Genomic DNA, 18,534 nt, shown 5'->3' on the forward strand with positions numbered 1-18,534 from the left:
ATTAAGTCCCAGCATCCTAGCTGCAAAGGATCTGAGGCCCTCTTCTGGTCATCTCTAACCCCCCCCCCCCCACATATTTAGGCAAAATATCCATATATTTTTTAAAAAAGATAGAAGCAGGTGTGGGTGCACATCTGTAATCCCAGCACCCAGGAGACTAAAGCAGGCGTGTTCCAGGCCCACCTGGGGGTACACAGTGAGACAAGGCTATAAAACAAGAGTAGCCTTTTCTAAAGAGATGACTGAGGCAGTGTGATAGGGGGTGGCAGCAACATTTTCCCTGCCAAAGATAGGAAAGGGTCAGTTCCAGCTCTGGACCGTCTCTCGATAAGAGATGCAGGCCATGTTGGTCCCTCTCTCTGGGTTTCTTCTCATTTAAAAGAGGACAAGAGTCACAGCGGCCCTTATAAATGGATGGGTAAGGATCTACACAGTCAGACAACAGCAAGTGGTTGTCAAGACACACAGCCTGATTGACAGTGACTTGAGAGGTGGGCGGGAACTTCCCTGAGGCCATGCCCAGAACAGGACAGGCCCAGCACTTCCCCAGCTCACAGGAGACCCATGGGGTCATGCTGTGTGTCCCAGCAGGCCAGGGTTGGGATGAGGAAGGGATAGGTAATGATGTCCTCTACCTGGTCCTACAAGCTGTTGGCCACACCACTGCAGGGCAGCCTTTACAATAGGTAGAAGGCCTGAGTGAGGTCATCACTTTCTAGGAGGTCAGGCCTCTTGGAGAGGAACTCAAGTACAGTGCCCGGCAGCTAGTGTCACTCACTACTCTTCCTTTTGTAGACTAGGTGTCCCCACCTTAAGGGAAGAGATGTGACCTGGATAGGCTGAGGTTCCCTCTCTGGGGCTAAGATAAGGAGATGGACTCCAGAGGGTCAGCTGGAGTTTATCACTCATCTGTCCTACCGCCCAGCTGGTGACTGGGGCTGGGGCTGCAAGGGGACTCTGACCTCACCCTCCACTAAGGTCTTCAGGGAGTGTTTGGAAACACTTAACAACCCGGAAGGTGGTGACATTCTACAAGGCTAAATAAAGGAGGGCCCTCTCCTGCCCGCCACCCTTCCCCTGGATGACTTTCTTCCTCTAGGCCTCCGTGTCCCTATCCACCCTTGCTTCTTTTCCAGTGACACTGATGGACACCTGGGACAAGGGCCAATCAGGAAGCCACTAAAAGTATAAAAGAAAGAAAATCCTCCTGTCCCCTCCCTTCCTGTGGATGGGCAGGCACCCCTGGCCAGGTCCCCTCTCTGAGGCCCTGCAAAGCCACACCCAGGCTGGTAAACAATAGCCTCAGACAGGAGAGCCACAGGGCTCCCCAGAGGGCTACAACACTTCAAAGTAAGTGGATTATGGCCAGAAGCACCAGTGGGCTCACTGGGGTGGAGAGGGCTTCCCTGGCTTGACTCTTTAATAAGCCTACTATGTGCTCAACATGGTGCTATGAACTTACTTAATGTACACTGTACCTGATGAGCCATTGCAATGTGTCCCTTTCCTTGTGAGCAAACAGGTCATACCAGCCATGTCACTGGCCTAGAGTCTCCAGATAGAAGGAGGTGTCAGAGGTGAGATCTGATCTAGGCCAAGAACTTGTGGGGCTCCCCTGCCTTTGGGAGTGTTACTGTTGCTACCACCCCCATCACGCTGCCCCAACCATCTCTCTAGAAAAAGCTACCCTTGTTTTGTAGCCTTTGCTACTCCTTGGATAAGCCCGAGAGCCATTCTCTCAACTTTTCCGTGACTGTCCCTCGGGATCCTCTAGGGAGAGGCTGGTGCCAGGCGCCACCATGGGCCCCTGACGGTGGCCCAGTAGGCCTTGCTGTGGGACGTGGTATTTTTCCACTCCTGCTGAGCCTTCATAACAGGGCCAGAGGCCTTGTGGAAAGTAAAGGCTTAGGGGGCATCTTGTCCCCGGCTCTCTGGAAGTTGGTGGGTTGCAAGAGGGAGCTGGCTTCTGTTCTCCTGCTATTCTGCTCGACTTGGGAGCAGATGGCCTGGGCAGCAAAGTCTTTCAATCACGCACATTACACCAGGGGAAACTGGGGCTGAACAGATAAAGTCGTTCCATTTATAATGGGCAGAGCTGAGTCCAAACTCAGAACTAGCCCTGACTGCCCCCATTCTGCCTTGTTTCTGACAAAGCAGGCTGTCCTAGAGTGTGACCACAGACCCAGCCACACCTATGTCCAGGCCCCTCCAGACTTCCACTGGCAGTCCTTGTGAGAAGGAGCGGGAACATGCCAGGCTTCTGCCCCCTGCACCTGCCTGCCAGCACAAGGATGAGACTGAGATGTGGAAAAAGGGAATTGCCTGAGTTCAAATCCCAGTTTGGCCGCCAACAGGCTGTGTAGCATTGGGAAAGTTAGTTAAGCTCTCTGAACAACAGTTTCAACTGTACAGGATCAGAGAACTTCAGGAGGATGAAATGAGCTGCCACCAGCATGGAGGTGCCAAATGAATATCCCAGCTACATGGCTTGTTGAATAATGAAAATAACATTCACTCTGGGACCCATTTCAGATCCTCAGCGAGTTAGAAAGGCCAGGAAAGAAAAGCCTGAACTCCTCCACTCACCCTCCCATCTCCAGAACTAAGTTGGCCATGAAAAGAAACTTGGCCAAGATGAAGGCTCGGCCCCCAGGGCTGGGAGTCTGGTTTGCAGCCAGGGCCGAAAGCTGAAGCCAGCCAGCAGGTGGGCCTCTGGATGGGGTAGGCGGGCAGAAGGACTGCCTCTGAGGGCCTCTCCCCACTGAGCTGGAGGAAGTCCACAGAGCTGTTTGTCTTGGCTTCTCTGACCCATCAGGGCTGCTATTGTTCAAGGAACCACACGTGCCCCATTAGCAGGGTATATCTCAGGGTAGGTCGAGGTGCCTCTGGCTAGTCATGTTTCCATGGTAGCCACAGCTGCATCCTGGTAGCCCCTATTTGGCCTTGGCTCTGTCCCCTTTGTAGTGTGCTGCACCTCAATAGTGCTGGCTCTGCCTGTGGATATCAACCTCCTTCATAGACTGAAAGGCTCCCTACATCCTGGCTGGACGCACCCCAAGCCCTTTACACTTTAAAGTGACCATTACCTTTGCCCACAACCCCCTGCCTACAATCTCCTTTGGATACTCAACTCCCTACTCCCTTCTCCTATTGTCTCGTCACCACAGTCACCTTTGATAGTCACCTTTGCTCAGCCACCCTATAAATAGCACACATGTTCCTTGCTCATCTCTCTGCAGCCAAGCTCTTCCCAGCCAGCCACACACACTGAACACCGTGAATCCCTTCACTCCATTTCTACAATGGGACCCACACACAAGAGGCTCAAAGGACTGACTCTCCAGCGTGCTTAGCACCAGAGTTCCCCAGACATTCCCAGACAGGTTAGCTTCTCTGTGGGAAAATGAGACAAAGGGCAGAAGGCAATTGCTACTTCCTCAAGAGTGTAGGGCAGGTAGGTCCATTGGTCTGCAGACCTGAGTCTTGATATGCCTCATCTCAACCCTCAAGTTCAGTGTTCAACAGCAAAGGATGGGGCTGCTCTCGGACAAACTGTCTGACCTCTTAGGAGCCTCAGCTTCCTCAGTGTTTAGAGAAGAATAACACGTACACTCCCCGGACCGTGGGGAAGTAGGAAGCACAGTGGGCAGGGTCCCTAAGAGAACAGACAACATCCCATTGCCTCTTTCTGTTTGTCCTATGGAGTGATGCTAGCAGGGAGTGGTCCAGGCCCGGTTGGCTTCCCTTCAGGCTGAGGTTCAGTACAGAAGGGGCTGTGCACCCCAGTACAGAGACAGTATACAAAGCAGCTGAGTGGCCCTGCTTCAGCATCGTTTTTAAACTCCAGGTGCTGCCGATCACTTTGCAAAGTTAGTGTCCACACTGTGGGCTGGTAATCAGGGCGAGCAATAGGGCTGTCGCTGGCCTCTGGCTCAGTTAGCTTTGCTCACCACACTAACAGTGCACACCAGGAAACGGGATAGTGGCTGGTGACAGAAGCTCAGTGGGGCCACCTGGCTGTCTGCCAGTCATGAGGTCACTAAGCTCCCGACCAACTGGGTGGTGGACACCCAGGGTTCTTACCCAGTGAGAGACAACACCACACACGGGGCTGTGCGTGTCAGAGCACTCCTGTGTCCAGACATGGAGGCTTCATCTAGGGCAGCACTCACTGAAAGGTATTTCAGCCTTCAAAAGAAGGCCGGCTACAGTGTGGCTGTCCCTGAGGCAGGGGACAGGAATCCACTCACCTTGCCTGTGGACCGAACACCCTTCCAGATGCAGAAAAAACAGACGAGCCAGACTAAGAGGAGGCAGAGCGCAAGGTCCCATTTCAGACTGCCTGGGTCATCGATTCCAGAGGACAGGCTGAGCACGTTGCGCCTTTAGGGAAAGAGAACAAGAAGTCAGGGGTTGGGGGCAGGGTGGGGGGCACTTGGCAGCTAAGCCAGCATGGGCAAAACCCTGGGTTCTGTTTCCGGCACCACGACAAAACAAAATACAAAATTGCTCATTTTCATCCCAACACTGGGGAGGTTAAGGCAGGTAGGACTGCCTTGAATTTGAGGCATGCCTGGGCTACATAGTGAATTCCAGGCCAGCCTGGACTACAGCATGTGACCTGTCCCCATCCCCACCTCTCACTGGCAGTCTCTGCCCCAGACACTGCTTGTGCAAAACAAGCCCTGGGATCCCCCATTTGTCAGGAAAATAACAGAGGGGAACAGGGCAGTCAAACTGCAGAGTCCTGATTAGGTGATCTCAGGCTCAGTCTAGCCTAGCCATGAGCAAGTCAAGTTCCCAAGCTTCTGTTTCCTCATCTGTAAGATGGAGACTGATTTAGTTGGCTGAGGAAAAGTGTGCACGCTGCCAAGCCTGCTGAACTGGTCTGCACGAGCGCGCACGCACACACACACACACACACACACACACATTTTAAAATGAGGACTGATTATCTGCATGACCCATGGCTGTGAAGACGACCCTCAATTTTGACTGTGGGGCAAACACTGGGTTCAAGCCTCTGTCTCTTCAACTGCTAACCTTGGGCAAGTTACCTAATTGTTCCAGGCCTTTCTCAGTATGTAAAATGGGTGTGACTCCCTTCCCAGAACCGACTGTGCTAGCTTCCTTGATATAACTCTTGATTGTTGGCTGGGAGTGGTGGTATGCACATGTGCCTGAAGCTGAGGCAGGAGGATTATGAGTTCAAGGTCACCCAGGACTAGTTAGATCCTTTCTCAAAAGAACAAACCAAATCATCATCAACAACAAAAATATCCTGCATATTATGTAGATCTTTCCCGAGGGAGACGCCTCAGCAAGGCAGGGTGGGTCCTGGAGGGCACAGGGTGCCCATTTTGCTGCAGTGGCTTATGAGGAAAATGCCACAGAAAACAGTTTGATACTGTACCTAGGTCTGGAGGTGGCTGGCCCTGGATACACCTGATCACACACTGTAGGATGTTAGTATACACACAAAGAAGCTGCTGGTATACAGCAGGTGCTTAAGCAAAATCCTGCTCTCAAGAAGAGGCAGGTCCATGGCTTTCAGTACAATTCCCAGGATAACTGGCTTCTAACCCTACTCAGGATCACACAGCTGAGCTGGGGTCTGTGGAATCAGAAACTGGACTTAAGTGCTGACCTCCGGTCACCTTTGCTAGTCTCTGCTGTTTACAGACACTCCCACTAGGCCTCCCTGTAGGGAAGAAGCCATAGGAAGCTGCGTAGGGTACTTAGAGCCAAAACGGCTGTGCAGCCTACTACCCAGAAATCCAGTGTCTCACAGCACCCCTGCTAAGCATGCAGACTTCTTCCCTGGACACTGGCCTTCAGGTTATCTGCCACCCGGTCAGCTGCCAACCACAGCTGACAGAACACAGGGTCCCCACACTCCAGGAGTCCCAGAGAGAGACTATTTCCAGCTCCGGGTCCCAGGCCACCCTCCGAGCAGGAGTAAAGGCTGCACGGCTGCCCTCTGAGCAAAGCAGCCTCAACATGGGAATGCCGAATAAATCCAAGGGACCTTCTCAAATGACCTTCAAGTAACACATTTGGCTTACAGTTATTGTTCTGTACAGCACAGCAGGATTCAACAAATGCCCACTGAGTGAATGAATCCCCCAGGAGAACCAAGTCTTATACTACTGGATGGATGGATGGGTGGATGGAAAGATGGATGCATGGATGGATGGAAGGATGGATGGAAGGATGAATGGATGGATGGATGGATGGATGGATGGATGGATGGATGGATGGATGGATGGTGGATGGAAGGATGGATGCATGGATGGGTGGATGGAAGGATGGATGGATGGATGGATGGATGGATGGATGGATGGATGGTGGATGGAAGGATGGATGCATGGATGGATGCATGGATGGATGGATGGAAGGATGGATGGATGGATGGATGGATGGATGGATGGTGGATGGAAGGATGGATGCATGGATGGGTGGATGGAAGGATGGATGGATGGATGGATGGATGGATGGATGGATGGATGGTGGATGGAAGGATGGATGCATGGATGGATGCATGGATGGATGGATGGAAGGATGGATGGATGGATGGATGGATGGATGGATGGTGGATGGAAGGATGGATGCATGGATTGATGCATGGATGGATGGATGGATGGATGGATGGATGGATGGATGGATGGAAGGATGGGTGGATGGATGGAAGGATGGATGGATGGATGGATGGATGGTTGGATGGATGGATGAATGGATGGATGGATGGATGGAAGGATGGATGAATGGATGGATGCATGGATTGATGATGTAGCCCCAAGCCTAAAGGAGAGGAAACTTTCCTTGGTCCTTGTCCTGCTGTGCCCCTCATCATATAGCTAGAATAGCGTATGAACAACACCCAAGAAATAAAAACGTATAGGGCCTGGATGCATGCCATTATCTCATTCATTCCAAGGGGTATAGAGCTCACTAACCCCATTTCACAGATGGGAAAACTAAGGCTTGGCGGGTCCATTTGCCCACTTTGCAAGGCCAGCAAAACTCCAGGACTGCCAAAGTCACAGCTCTTTCAAATGTGTTGCAACATGGTTTGATTTTTAAAAGAAAATAGCACCTGCTTTTAAAGGACCTCCAGGAGCTAGAGGGCTAGCTCAAAGGTTAAAAACACTGTCTGCTCTCCCAGAGGATCTGGGTTTAATTACTAGCACCCACATGGTAGTTCACACTCATGTGTAGCTCTAGTTCCAAGAGATCTGGCAACCTCTTCTGACTTCTAGGGTCATCAGGCAAACAAGTGGTACAAACACACACACACACACACACACACACACACACACACACACACACACACACACAGTCAAAACATCTATACACATAGAATATAATTAAAAACAATTTAGCATAATACAGGGGCCTTTAGTCTGCACTGCAGGCTGGGATCATCTGGTGCCTCAGGGCAGTATCATGGGGTACCTTCACAAAGCAGGCTAATGGTCAATCGCATCCAGTTGGGCCCCTGCCAAGCTGAGACCTGGCAGCACCACAGAACAAAAAGCCCTTCCCATTCAATGTTCAGCACTTGGGTGCCAGCCACAGAAGCTCAAAGCACAGGGAGAAAGAGCCCATGCTCCCGTGAATGGGCCACATCAGGGGAGAGAAGCATGGTCCTATTCCACACTCTCACACACACAGCCCTTTCCCTGGCCTGTCCTCCACAGGTGTGCCCTCCACTGATGATGCTCCAAATGACTTGCTGAGTCTGCATTTCTTCCCACTGGCTCTGACACACTCCGTGAACAGCGTGCTGACAGCCAACTACTCAGCTGATGTTTGGCCACGAAACCACCATGCCTCTGTTCTTTGTGGCAATCCTTCAAGAAGCTCAAAACTCCAAAGCCGGATCTTCCTGGTCCTGAGAGCCCCATCCAGGACACCTGCCTTCCTATCCGTTCGCACCAGCCTGCTAGGTAAACCAGCTGCCCAGTAGTGCCCACTGCGGCAAGGCACCATCAAACAGAGCAACTCTGGGCAGCTAAGACAAACCTATGAGTTTGTTCCTCTGCTGCTGGGGACAGTCCCTATAGGGTCTCATGGTGGCATCCGGTGACATTTTAAGGTAGATTTTCCTGCCTAGGTAACTCTGTTTCCAAGACCATCTCCTATGATTCTACCAGCCTGTGGGCTCACAAAGTATTCACCAAAGTGCGCCTCTGTAGGGTACAGTAAGCTTTGGGGAAGGCACACTGGAGTGCCACACAGCCAAGAGACCAGTCTCAAGTTCTTGATGTGCTGATAAAGCAGTATGACACCCTGGGGGACAGAGTAAGCCAGCAGAGCAGGGGGCATCTGCACAGGACAGGCACTGTGATAGAAAGAACCTAAATGCACACCAGCAAGTGGGCATTGCCTAGGGACAGGGACTCAGCAATAAATGTAGCTCTTTTGCTGTGCGTTTGTGATACATCTTTATAGACATAATTAAAAACTTTGGTGGTGGTGGGTTTTGTTTTGTTTTTGAGGTAGCCCAGGATAGCCTTAAATGGTTGGTCCTATTGACTCTACTAAAATTATATTCTGAAATAATACAGGTTTGTCATCAGGTTTCACATAGCGTGTCAGGGCTTCTTGGTTTCTGACAAAGCCCCCAGGCAGGGCTAAGCTGGAGAAAAGCCTGAGCCCCAGCAAGGACCCTCCTCTAGTCCTCTCTGGATTGCTCCCTCCAAGGGGGACTAATGGATCCTCTGGGCCTTCTCACAGCTTTGAGTGCAGTGCACAGTAAACTGTGGGGTTCTGTGCATGAGGGAACGCTGCTATAGGGCACTTGGGTGTCCCTCACATCCTCCCACAACACCCTGCTCAGGCCCTACCGCACCCCCAAGCCACAACAGTAACTTCTTCCCAGCCTCCCTGCTATGTTACCCTCCACGCTTGTCAGAGGGACCCCGCAGTACCTACAGTGCCAGCTCACATCCCTCCTTGGCTCCGAATCCTCCTACCTCCATCCTTAGTGGTACCCGCCCGCCACCTTCCACTCAAATCTATACGCCTCAAAGTATGTGGAAAGTACCTAACAAGACCAGGACAGCAAATACAGGAAGCCAGACATGGTGGGCGTACAACTATCGACCTCTCTCCCTTACCTGCCTTCTGACTTCCTCAGGGGTCCTGTGTGGTCCCTGAACTGTGGAACTAGTGGTTTCCTCAGCTGCACAATTCTACCATGCACACACAGCCTTTTCCCAGGGCTCCTCATTCTCCCTAAGGCACCCAAGCCCTCTCTTCCTCAGCACGAGTCTTACAGTCCAAACTTTTCCATTAAGGTCGTACTTTCCGACTGGTTAATGTGCCTGCCTACTAGCAAACTAGCTCTGTGTGCACAGGACCTGCATCTATCCCAACCATGGCAGCTGGCACATAAAGGAGCTCACCTGATGACAGGTGAGGGAATTCATTACAGCCATTTGGTAGATGGGGAAACTGAGGCTCAGCCTCCCATTGACCCTAGGCAATCACTGAGGCCGGAGCTGATTCCGTTCTTTCTGATGTCCCCTGGGGCACATAAGTGCCTCAGGCCAGGGCTCCCAGGCTTGCTTTTCACTATCTTCCAAAGGTAAGCTGCAGACCTTTTCCAAGAAAAGGACTACATCTTGCCAGGACAGAACCTAAAAAAAGAGTGGCTGGCCTGGACGTGTGTTTGCAGCCGGCTGCCCTGCTGCCGTCCAGTCAGCACTTGGAGATGTAAATTCACCCTCAGAGTGGGCCAAATCGTTTCCTTTTGACTGCAGGCCAGCCGTTTATTGGCTGCAGCAGTCCCCTGGAGACTGGCAACGGGAACAATTATAAAAGGGCCGCCCGCCCGCCTGAGCATGGGGCCCCCACACAGCCCTTCCCGCACCACCTCCTCCTTCCGACAGCCACGGAGGAAGATTGGCTGAGCAGGGCTTGTTTGCAAATATGACTCATTTCTTTGATTCTAATAGAATCTAATGATCCATGCTGGGCTCCCAGGGGGTTCTGCAGGAGCCTCAGAGGAAGGTCTGGCTCCAGCCTGCTGAAGGGCTTTTGGCCAGACCTGGCCCCGCCTGTCCTTTAAGGCCTGTGAGGGAAGCAGGAGGTTTAGAGATAGAGGTGACCTCAGAGGGTGAGGACCAGTGTGTGATGGGGCAGAAGCTCTGTGACCCCGCCATGCAGCCATTAAACATACCCTAATGTCAACATAAAATGCCAGTCTCTGGAGCCTCCTGTCTTCTCGTGGGGATCTGAGCTGCTGAGACTGAGAAGGTTCCTGGCTTTACAGACAGGGTCAGTCCACGATACAGACTCCCAATACAGAGGTCCATGCCTGACCAGAGACTGAAGGATTACAGACGTGCGTGCACACCGGTGGCAGTGCACCATGTGACCTGTGGCCTGCCCTGTATCAAGGGTGGAGGAGGATGGGGTGGAACAGAGACAGAAGGCTCACTAAGAGTAGACCTGTGTCCTGGTTGGTTCCCTAGAACCCTAGACCCAAAACTGGTCCAGGTTCTTTAATGCCAGGGAGCAGATGTAAATGCTGGGGCTGGGCTAACTCTGGCTCACAGAACATATAAGGGGACTCGAGCTTGGCATTCCAACTGCCCTGACATCAGAGGGCTGGGACATGTGGGAGCTACACTTAAGCTACACTGGAGAGGGGAGTTCCCCTCTGAGGTCTTCCTGAGTCCTTGGTAACCGGCAGAAGGGGGGAGCAGCAGGGAGGCTGACCAAGTCATATAGTGATTAGAAACTCTGCTCCCACTGAGCCTGTTACCTTCGGCTCCCAAACCTCACGATCTGCAAAAGAAACCAGGGGAGACTCCCTGAACCTGGGCCAGTTCAGTGAGTAGCATGGCATTCGCCTACTCCTTTCTGGCAGGGCAAGATGACAAATGACAACATAGGCAAGACAGGGGAAGCTCTTTAGCAGGGATGCACAAGAGTTTCAAGGACAAGGCAGAGAGCAATCCAAGTGTCCTTTAACTGTAATACAGGGCTCATCGGGGACTCAGTGTGTACAGGGAGGGTGGCTGGATCATACATGCATGATGGAGGGTCAGTGAACTGCACATGAAATGTGAGAAAGAGTTTCCCACAGTGCCTTGCTCTTTCAGCTACTTAAATCTCAGAAGCTAGTAAGAGGGCTGATTGGGAAAAAAAAACACTTGTCTCTAAATCTAACAACCTGAGTTCAGTCCCTGGAACTTGTGTAAAACTATATGGAGAGAACCGAGTTGACATTCATTGTCCTTTCACTGCCACACATGTCCTAATATGCTTACTCCAGCCCTCCTAAAATAAATTAAACAAAGGCGAGGAGAAATTCTTAGAGGTTCTTCTAGAATTCAAAGTCAGGTCCAGAACCTGTGCAGGCCAGTGTGGGTAGAAGTCGGTGCTCACAAAGAACAGCCACAGACACCGAGCCTGCATGGGAGCTGCAGAACCTGGGCTTTTCCTGACATGACCTTGTCTGTTTTCCATGGGCTCCTGGAACATGGGGTGCTAGGATGGACTCAGCCTGGGGATGTCTGAGCAGGGTACTGAGCGAAGGTCTTTCAAGACCTTTCTGTCAAGATGACTGGTATCAGGCAAAGGCTAAAAGAATGTGACTCCCTTGTCACCAGAGCCTGTGGGTATTTGAGGAGTTACATACAGATTCTAAATGCCTCAGAAAGGATGTTTAATCACAATGATGACATGACATAAACAACACCCTGAAGTGGAAGGAGCAGCTTTTCATGATGGCTGTGTAGGGACTCATCCAGGTACAGTATGGTCCCTAGGACATACTGTGACCATCCCAGGTATAGGATACTGAGGCCCAGAGAAGAGACCACATCTGCCCAAGACAGAGGTGACAGAACACAAGTTCAAACTCAGGAGGTAATGAGATTCAGCAGACACCTCAGAAGCTGGCCAAGTGCCAGAGGCCTGGGAGGGGCAGCCCCAGCGTTAAAGCCATGCCAAGAACAGTACAGAAAGGTCATGGCTTGTAGTCTTGGGCCCCTTCAAGGGAAAAGAGTGAAATGCCAACATTCCTTTGTTCAAAAACTCAACTATATGAAGGGTGGGGAACGTGCTTTTAACACTCCCTTTGTTTGCTAATGGAAAATATACACATCAGGAGACCCAAAGTCCCCAAAGACCAGGGCCCTGCCTGGGAAGGTAGTACAAAAGGTCCAGGCATGGCACAGGCCACCCAAATAAGACCTCCTACAGATGAGAACAGTTGACCCATCCTTGTAGGAATCACAGCACAGCTCCCTCCTGATGGTCCCTAGGTTTGCTTCCTTGAAGCCAAGGAGAGGAATTTTCATCTTCTGGTAATCTGGGACAGGCTGTCCTCTATCTTGGCTCTTGGCTATACATGAGGCCTCATCCCAGTTATTTCCAGAGGGGAGAGGCTACCCCTGACTCAGCACCCCGAGTTAAGAGCACATGCTTATAGGAAAGTGATGTACTCAAGGGCTTCTAATCAACTTCCATGAACTGTTAGGATATCCTGGAACACAAATTTATGAGAGTTACCTAAATGCCATTAACACAGGAGATTATCTACATGCTAGAACCTGCCTATCTGTTGTTGCTCCTGAATGACCTGTAACAAGCCAAGGGGAAGACTAAGAGATGAGGTTGCACAAGCCATTCACTCCTAACACTCCCTATCGAGGTCACCCACTCCACAAAAGAACTATCCACAAGACCCATCAAGAGCAGACCAACCAAACTGAGCACGACCCAAACTCTCAGCAACTAGTCATGAGCTCAACAAATAGTACTCGGTTAAAACCACCATGTTTGGAGATGGTTGTTACACATGAAGAGCTAACTGATACATATTTTTGCTATCAATAATCTTTTCATTTGCACAATTACATAAGTGCATATTTTCCTCTGTGTGATAAAAAAATGTTTTTCCCAAAATACATAAAGAAAACTATAATTTTTAAACAACTGTACTTCTCTCAACAGGAATCCCATGGAATAATAATTATACATTTTCCTCATCTGACAGTTAAAGAAACTAAGGCTCACAGTTGAAGTAGGGTGACTTCCCTACAAAAATCAAATAGCTGTTCAGCGGGTAACCTGGGATTCAACTTGTATGAGACAAAGGCATGGAGTTTTCTCCAGTTGTGTGTCTTCCTTCCCTCCAGGGTCTGTTACAATCACAGAGGAAGATACTGTCCCCTCCAGACCTGCCCACGCCACTCCTCCCTCCCACGATGTAGTCTTACTCCCAGAACTCGATGACAGGCGAGGTGAAGTTGGCAGTGCTAAGGGAGACCCAGTGACTCTCATTCCTACGCAGAGTGTCCTCCATGCACTGTGGTGTGTTCCAGCTATGGTTGCAGTGGGCCCAGGGAAGATCCTTCTGGAAAGAGTGGAATAGGTAGTATGTAGCCCAGGCCAGGATGACGATGTAGTACACATTCAGGAGGGACACGATGACGATGGACGCATAGCCAATGCCTGTGGATGGGGCAAGCAAATGGACACATGTCACAAAGAAGGTACTTTCAGCTGGGAGGCACTGGTGGGCCCAGTCTGTGGGACAAAGGGGTCTTCTCAACAGTAAGCAGCAAAGAGTCACAGGATAAAGGAGCAACTGGTTAAAGGGACAAGTGACTGAATGGCTAGAGAAATAGCAGCTGGAGTGAACAGGATGAATGAAAGGAGTGGGGACAGGACAACGAATGTGCAGTTGGATGGTTGGATGGAAACATGCATGGATGGATAGATGGAAAAATACATAAGCCGAAGTATAAAGAGATGGATAGAAATGTGGGTGGATGGATGGATGGATGGATGGATGGATGGATGGATGGATGGAAAGAGAAATATGAAAAGATGGGTAGATGAATAGAGAGATGGAAGATAGGTGAATGGGTGGATGGATGGATGGCAAGATGGATAGAGAAATGAAAAGATGGGTAGATGAATAGAGAGATGGAAGATGGATGGATGGATGGATGGACGGATGGATGGATGGATGGATGGAAGGATGGCAAGATGGATGACAAGATGGATAGAAATATTAAAAGATGGGTAGATGAGTGGAGAGATGGAAGATGGATGGATAGATGAATGGATGGATGGATGGATGGATGGATGGATGGATGGATGGATGGGTGGATGGATGGGTGGATGGGTGGGTGGAAGGAAGGATGGATAAATGGAAGTACATATAGATGGACAGATGGATAGTAGGTGGATAGAAAGAGGGATGAATGGATGAATACATGGGAACATGAATAGACAGACCTGCTGCCATTCTGTCTTTACAGTAACTCTATAGAGTGAGAATATTGTTTGCTAGATGAAGAAATTGGGGCTCAATAACTTCCCTAAAACCATTCCAAGGATAAGCGGAAGCAAGGCCAGAACCCAGCCAGGTCTCCAGGCTCCTGCATTTTAAGACAGCAGCCAGCTCACTCAACCAAACACCCACCCACAGAGGTAGTCCCAAATTCTAAATAGTCAGGAATCTGCTGTATCTCTCTTCCCCCAGCTTTTCAGTGTCAGGACAGACAACATGATGCTGTCCAGGATCTGGCACTAATCCATGTGAGGAGAGCTGATAAACCCAAAAGATTAAAAACCCACTTAAAAATATCTGGCAGTCCCAAAGGATACAGACCCTGGTGACTCCAGCCACATACTCACCAGAGAACAAGGGGCAGATCTTCTCCCAGCAGGTGATGCCCCCTTCTGAGGTGTACTGGCCTATGATGACCTCCAGGAAAAACACAGGCAGGCCGCTCCCAAACAGGAAAATAAAATACGGTATGAGGAATGCACCTGCCAGTGAGCAGAGGAGAGAGGGTGAGGCTGTGATGTCACAGTACAGCTTGTAAGGCCTCACTCCAAAGCCGTCTCAACCAAAGGTATCAGGAGTGAGGGATGCATGCAACAGAGGCCAATCTCAGACCCTGCTGAAAAGCCTGCCCACCCACTCCACCCACTAATCTGTAAATCTACCGGGTTCTTCAAGCCATCAGGCAGATATGCCTGTGCCTGCCGCCTGTCTGCCTTCTCCCCCGTGCCCTTCCCAATAGAGGTTGCTTGGTCTGCTAGACCCAGGTCCAGCACTACCTCCTTGCTGGAGCTTCACCCATCTGCCACAGGCCAGCCTGGGTTGGCAGCCAGGAAATTCCAGAAGCAGGTTGGGTGGAAGGCAGGAAGTGGATATCTCCAGCTGGTGGTGGGTGCCAGGAAAGGAAGAGAATGATGTTTCTGGAGAAGGTGGTCCTACCTGCTGTACACTAATGGCTTCAGCGGGTAAACAAATCATGTGGAATTGTGGGCTGGGCCTAGGCTATCTGCTTTGTTCTGGGGAGCATCTAAGACACTCATCAGAGTTCCCAGGGGGTCTGATACCTATGAGAGGTCAAGAAACCAGGCACTAAGAGAGAGTTCTCCAAAAAGTAGCTGTCTTATCAGGGTAGCAGGCAGTATGCCTGCCATTACGGTCATTTGACAGGTGGCTGTCACCTCCATCCTTCCCCTCTGGTACCCATCTGAACCAGCTGGAGCTGTCTCTAAGCTGGTGCTACCTAACCTGGACACCCAAGAGGGCTCTCTCAGAGACCTCAGCAGGAGGAGACAAACACACAAAAATTCAAACCCAAACCCAACAACCCAACCCACCATCTTCATGGATGCCCTTTGTCTCCTGCCCTTTCGCATTAATGGCAAATGATACTGGTTTGCCATTTAGAGAGAGACAGAACTAGCTATGGGGAATACATAGGGTGAGGTTAAGAAGCAAAATCAGTATCAAAGATGGTAAAAGGGAAGGCTTAGAGGAACTCAGAGGTGATAGAATACAGGAATGGACATCACAAACATCTGAGGTTGAGGGGACATGGGTCAGACAGGGCAAACCAGAGGATCAGAGAGGATGAGGGAGGGTCCTCTAGAAGGTAACACAGCCAGAGGCTAGCACCATACCACCTTGTTCTCAGGCATGCTGGCCCTGTGTCTGAGGTACAGTTTGGCAGGATATACCTGGACTGGGAAGGACACAGACTAGGAAAAGATCTCTCACCCTCTGACCACAGCCTTCAATTTGGCTCAGACTTACCTCCACCATTTTTGTAGCAGAGGTACGGGAAACGCCAGACGTTGCCCAAACCCACAAAGCCTCCGGCCACAGACAGCACAAAGTCAATCTTGCTGGACCACTTCTCCCTCTGAGGGGGCTTTCCATCGGCTTCATCCTCAGGCCGTGTGCCTGGGCTCTTCCCTGGAGAAGGCTTCAGGATGTCTTTGTGAAAGTCTTTCAGACACTGCAGTTTCTCCTTGGTGGCCATCTCCTCGTTTTCTATGGGGGTAGAACAGTATTGACGATTACCCCAGTGACTTAAGAGCAATTCCAACCTCCCCGGGCTGCAGCAGCAGCTTGTCACTCCATCAGTCCCCATTAAAGAAGCCATCTAGATCCCAAGGATCTCAAAATTCAGCCCCAAAACACTTGCAACCTATAGAAGCAACAGGCTTTGTTGTTCAGGCACCAGCAGAATCAGAAGCTGAAGGGACCAGGTTTGTCATCCCCAAGCATTTCATTTCATTCAGCCTGTGTACCCTGGACAGTTCCAGACATCGTCTGAAGGAGAAGAACCTGTCCGTAGTGCTCCACACTGACAGACACTTTGCTCATTCAAAGTCTGCACAAAAAAACAGCAACTCACTCACATCTCAGTTATGTCTCAGTGCAAGACCTAGTGTAGAGTCTGACCTACAGGAGGCACCGGCTCCCACTGCAGAACTGGCTTCACCACTGGAGTATAGAAAATGGGCAGTTACAGAATGTTTTTGTAGCAGGGAAAAAAATAAGGCCTTCTTATACAGAATTATACAAGGATGCTTGTGGAGGTATACACCTCCTGCTCAGACCCCACCCTGGGTGGAGGGTTCTATCAGCTGATACTCGCCATCTGAATACTCACTAAATACAAGCAAGACATGCTGTTCCCAGCGCATGCCCTCTGGGAGAGTACCTTCACATGCATGGCTGCATTTCTTCCCACAGCCAACCCTACCTGAAGAGCAGCTGAACTGGCCATGCATACACTTCCCAGCTGCTGTCATCTTCACAGCCAGACCACAGGCTTGTGAAGATAAGGATCTGTCCTGTTTATACTGCTGAAGCCTGGCACACAGTAGGACATCAGGAAAGTACTGCTGTACCAAAGAACCTCAGCTTGCACTAGGCTCGGTGTGTCTGACGAAGACACTATGGTACACAGAAATGACATGCCAGGTCCCTGGGGGACTCTGCAAGGAGCAGAGGCACAGAAGCTCAATAACTCTGCTTCCCCCACACCTCCTTCCTCTCACTGGCAGGCTTGGGGTGGGGGACCCCAATTGTTTCACTATCTGGCAGTGAGCAGACCAAGAAAGGCTTCCTGGAGCCACTGGGCAGCCCCCGGAGTCCTTCCTCTGTCTGGGGGAGCATCCGCATGGCCTTTCTCTGCGGCTCCCCCGGGGCCTTATGGCTCTGCAGGTCTGTGGCCACTGTGAAAACAGCTCGAGCAGCCAGCATTGTTCCTGCAGCAGGTCAGCAGCCCCCGATGGTTATCTGAACAGCTTATTGTGGCCCGTGGTGGGCGCATAATTGGAGGATGTGGGACTTTGCTCCCTCCCAGGGAAGGGTCTGCTCAAGAATGAACTGGAGCCTCCAACTGAGAAAGGCTGATCCACCCTTTGGACACGTCTCAGTCCTTGAGACTTCGCAAGGTCAGCCTAGCCTTTAAACTTTGGAGAGGGAGGAGGAGGAGGAGGAGGAGGAGGAGGAGGAGGAGGAGGAGGAGGAGAAAGGGCAGTCTCCGGCACTAGGGAAGGATGGGAGTGGGACAAGGGTCTCCTTGCCTCACTGTCAGCTACTAGCCAAGGCTGGTCCTATAAGAAGCCAGATTCTGGTGCCCTGTGGCCTGCTGTCCTGACAGCCCTGGTTCTACATTCTGGGCCCCCAGACCCACTAACAAGTCTGTTCTCAGAGGACCCTGAGTATAGAGGGTTTCCAACGACCCCTGTGTCTAGAATGATTTGCTACATGAGGAATTTATCCCTGGATACTCTGTCCATGCTGCCTGAGACTGGGTGGCTGGGGCCTGAGTGAGGCAGTGCTGTGCCTGCCATGTGTGGGGCACTGTGAGGTCTCCATGGGGACTCCTTGGTCACTCAGCTACACCCAGGACTGATCCTTCACCACCCTACCTGTGGGAGTGTGGTCCAAACCCATTTGCCTTTGGAGAACTGGGAATCCAGTGGTCCTGCCTCAGCATCACCTTCAACCCTCAGTTGGGCTGAAAATCACAGGGCTACTGTCTTGGGGGGCAGGGCACCTCCCAAGCTTTGGACTTCTCTGGATCCAGAGAAGGATCTGCAGAGACGTAGGCACCCTGTCCTTTTTCCTCTTGCATTCTTATTCCAAGACCAGTGGCCCTGCAATATACCATTCCAGCAAGACCTGCAGATCCATTCTGCACATTCTTGGCATCCACCCCCACGTCCCTGTCACCATGGCAA

General features: G+C 51.0%; 1 protein-coding gene across 4 annotated transcripts in view; it reads right to left on the reverse strand.

Annotated features, from left to right (window-relative positions):
* SLC6A6 (solute carrier family 6 member 6) overlaps positions 1-18,534 on the reverse strand; it is a 71,290-nt gene that overhangs the window by 19,334 nt on the left and 33,422 nt on the right. For all 4 annotated transcript variants that reach the window (XM_080914783.1, XM_080914781.1, XM_080914780.1 and 1 more), the window contains 4 exons: positions 16,088-16,327; positions 14,668-14,802; positions 13,239-13,473; positions 4,251-4,383 (listed from right to left, as the gene is read on the reverse strand). In XM_080914783.1, the coding sequence (XP_080770909.1) occupies positions 4,251-4,383; positions 13,239-13,473; positions 14,668-14,802; positions 16,088-16,316 (732 nt within the window). In that variant the 5' untranslated portion in view covers positions 16,317-16,327. The remainder of the gene's footprint in view (positions 1-4,250; positions 4,384-13,238; positions 13,474-14,667; positions 14,803-16,087; positions 16,328-18,534) is intronic.

Source organism: Micromys minutus, assembly GCF_963924665.1.
Source record: "Micromys minutus genome assembly, chromosome: 3".
In the NCBI taxonomy this organism is placed as follows: Eukaryota; Metazoa; Chordata; class Mammalia; order Rodentia; family Muridae; genus Micromys; species Micromys minutus.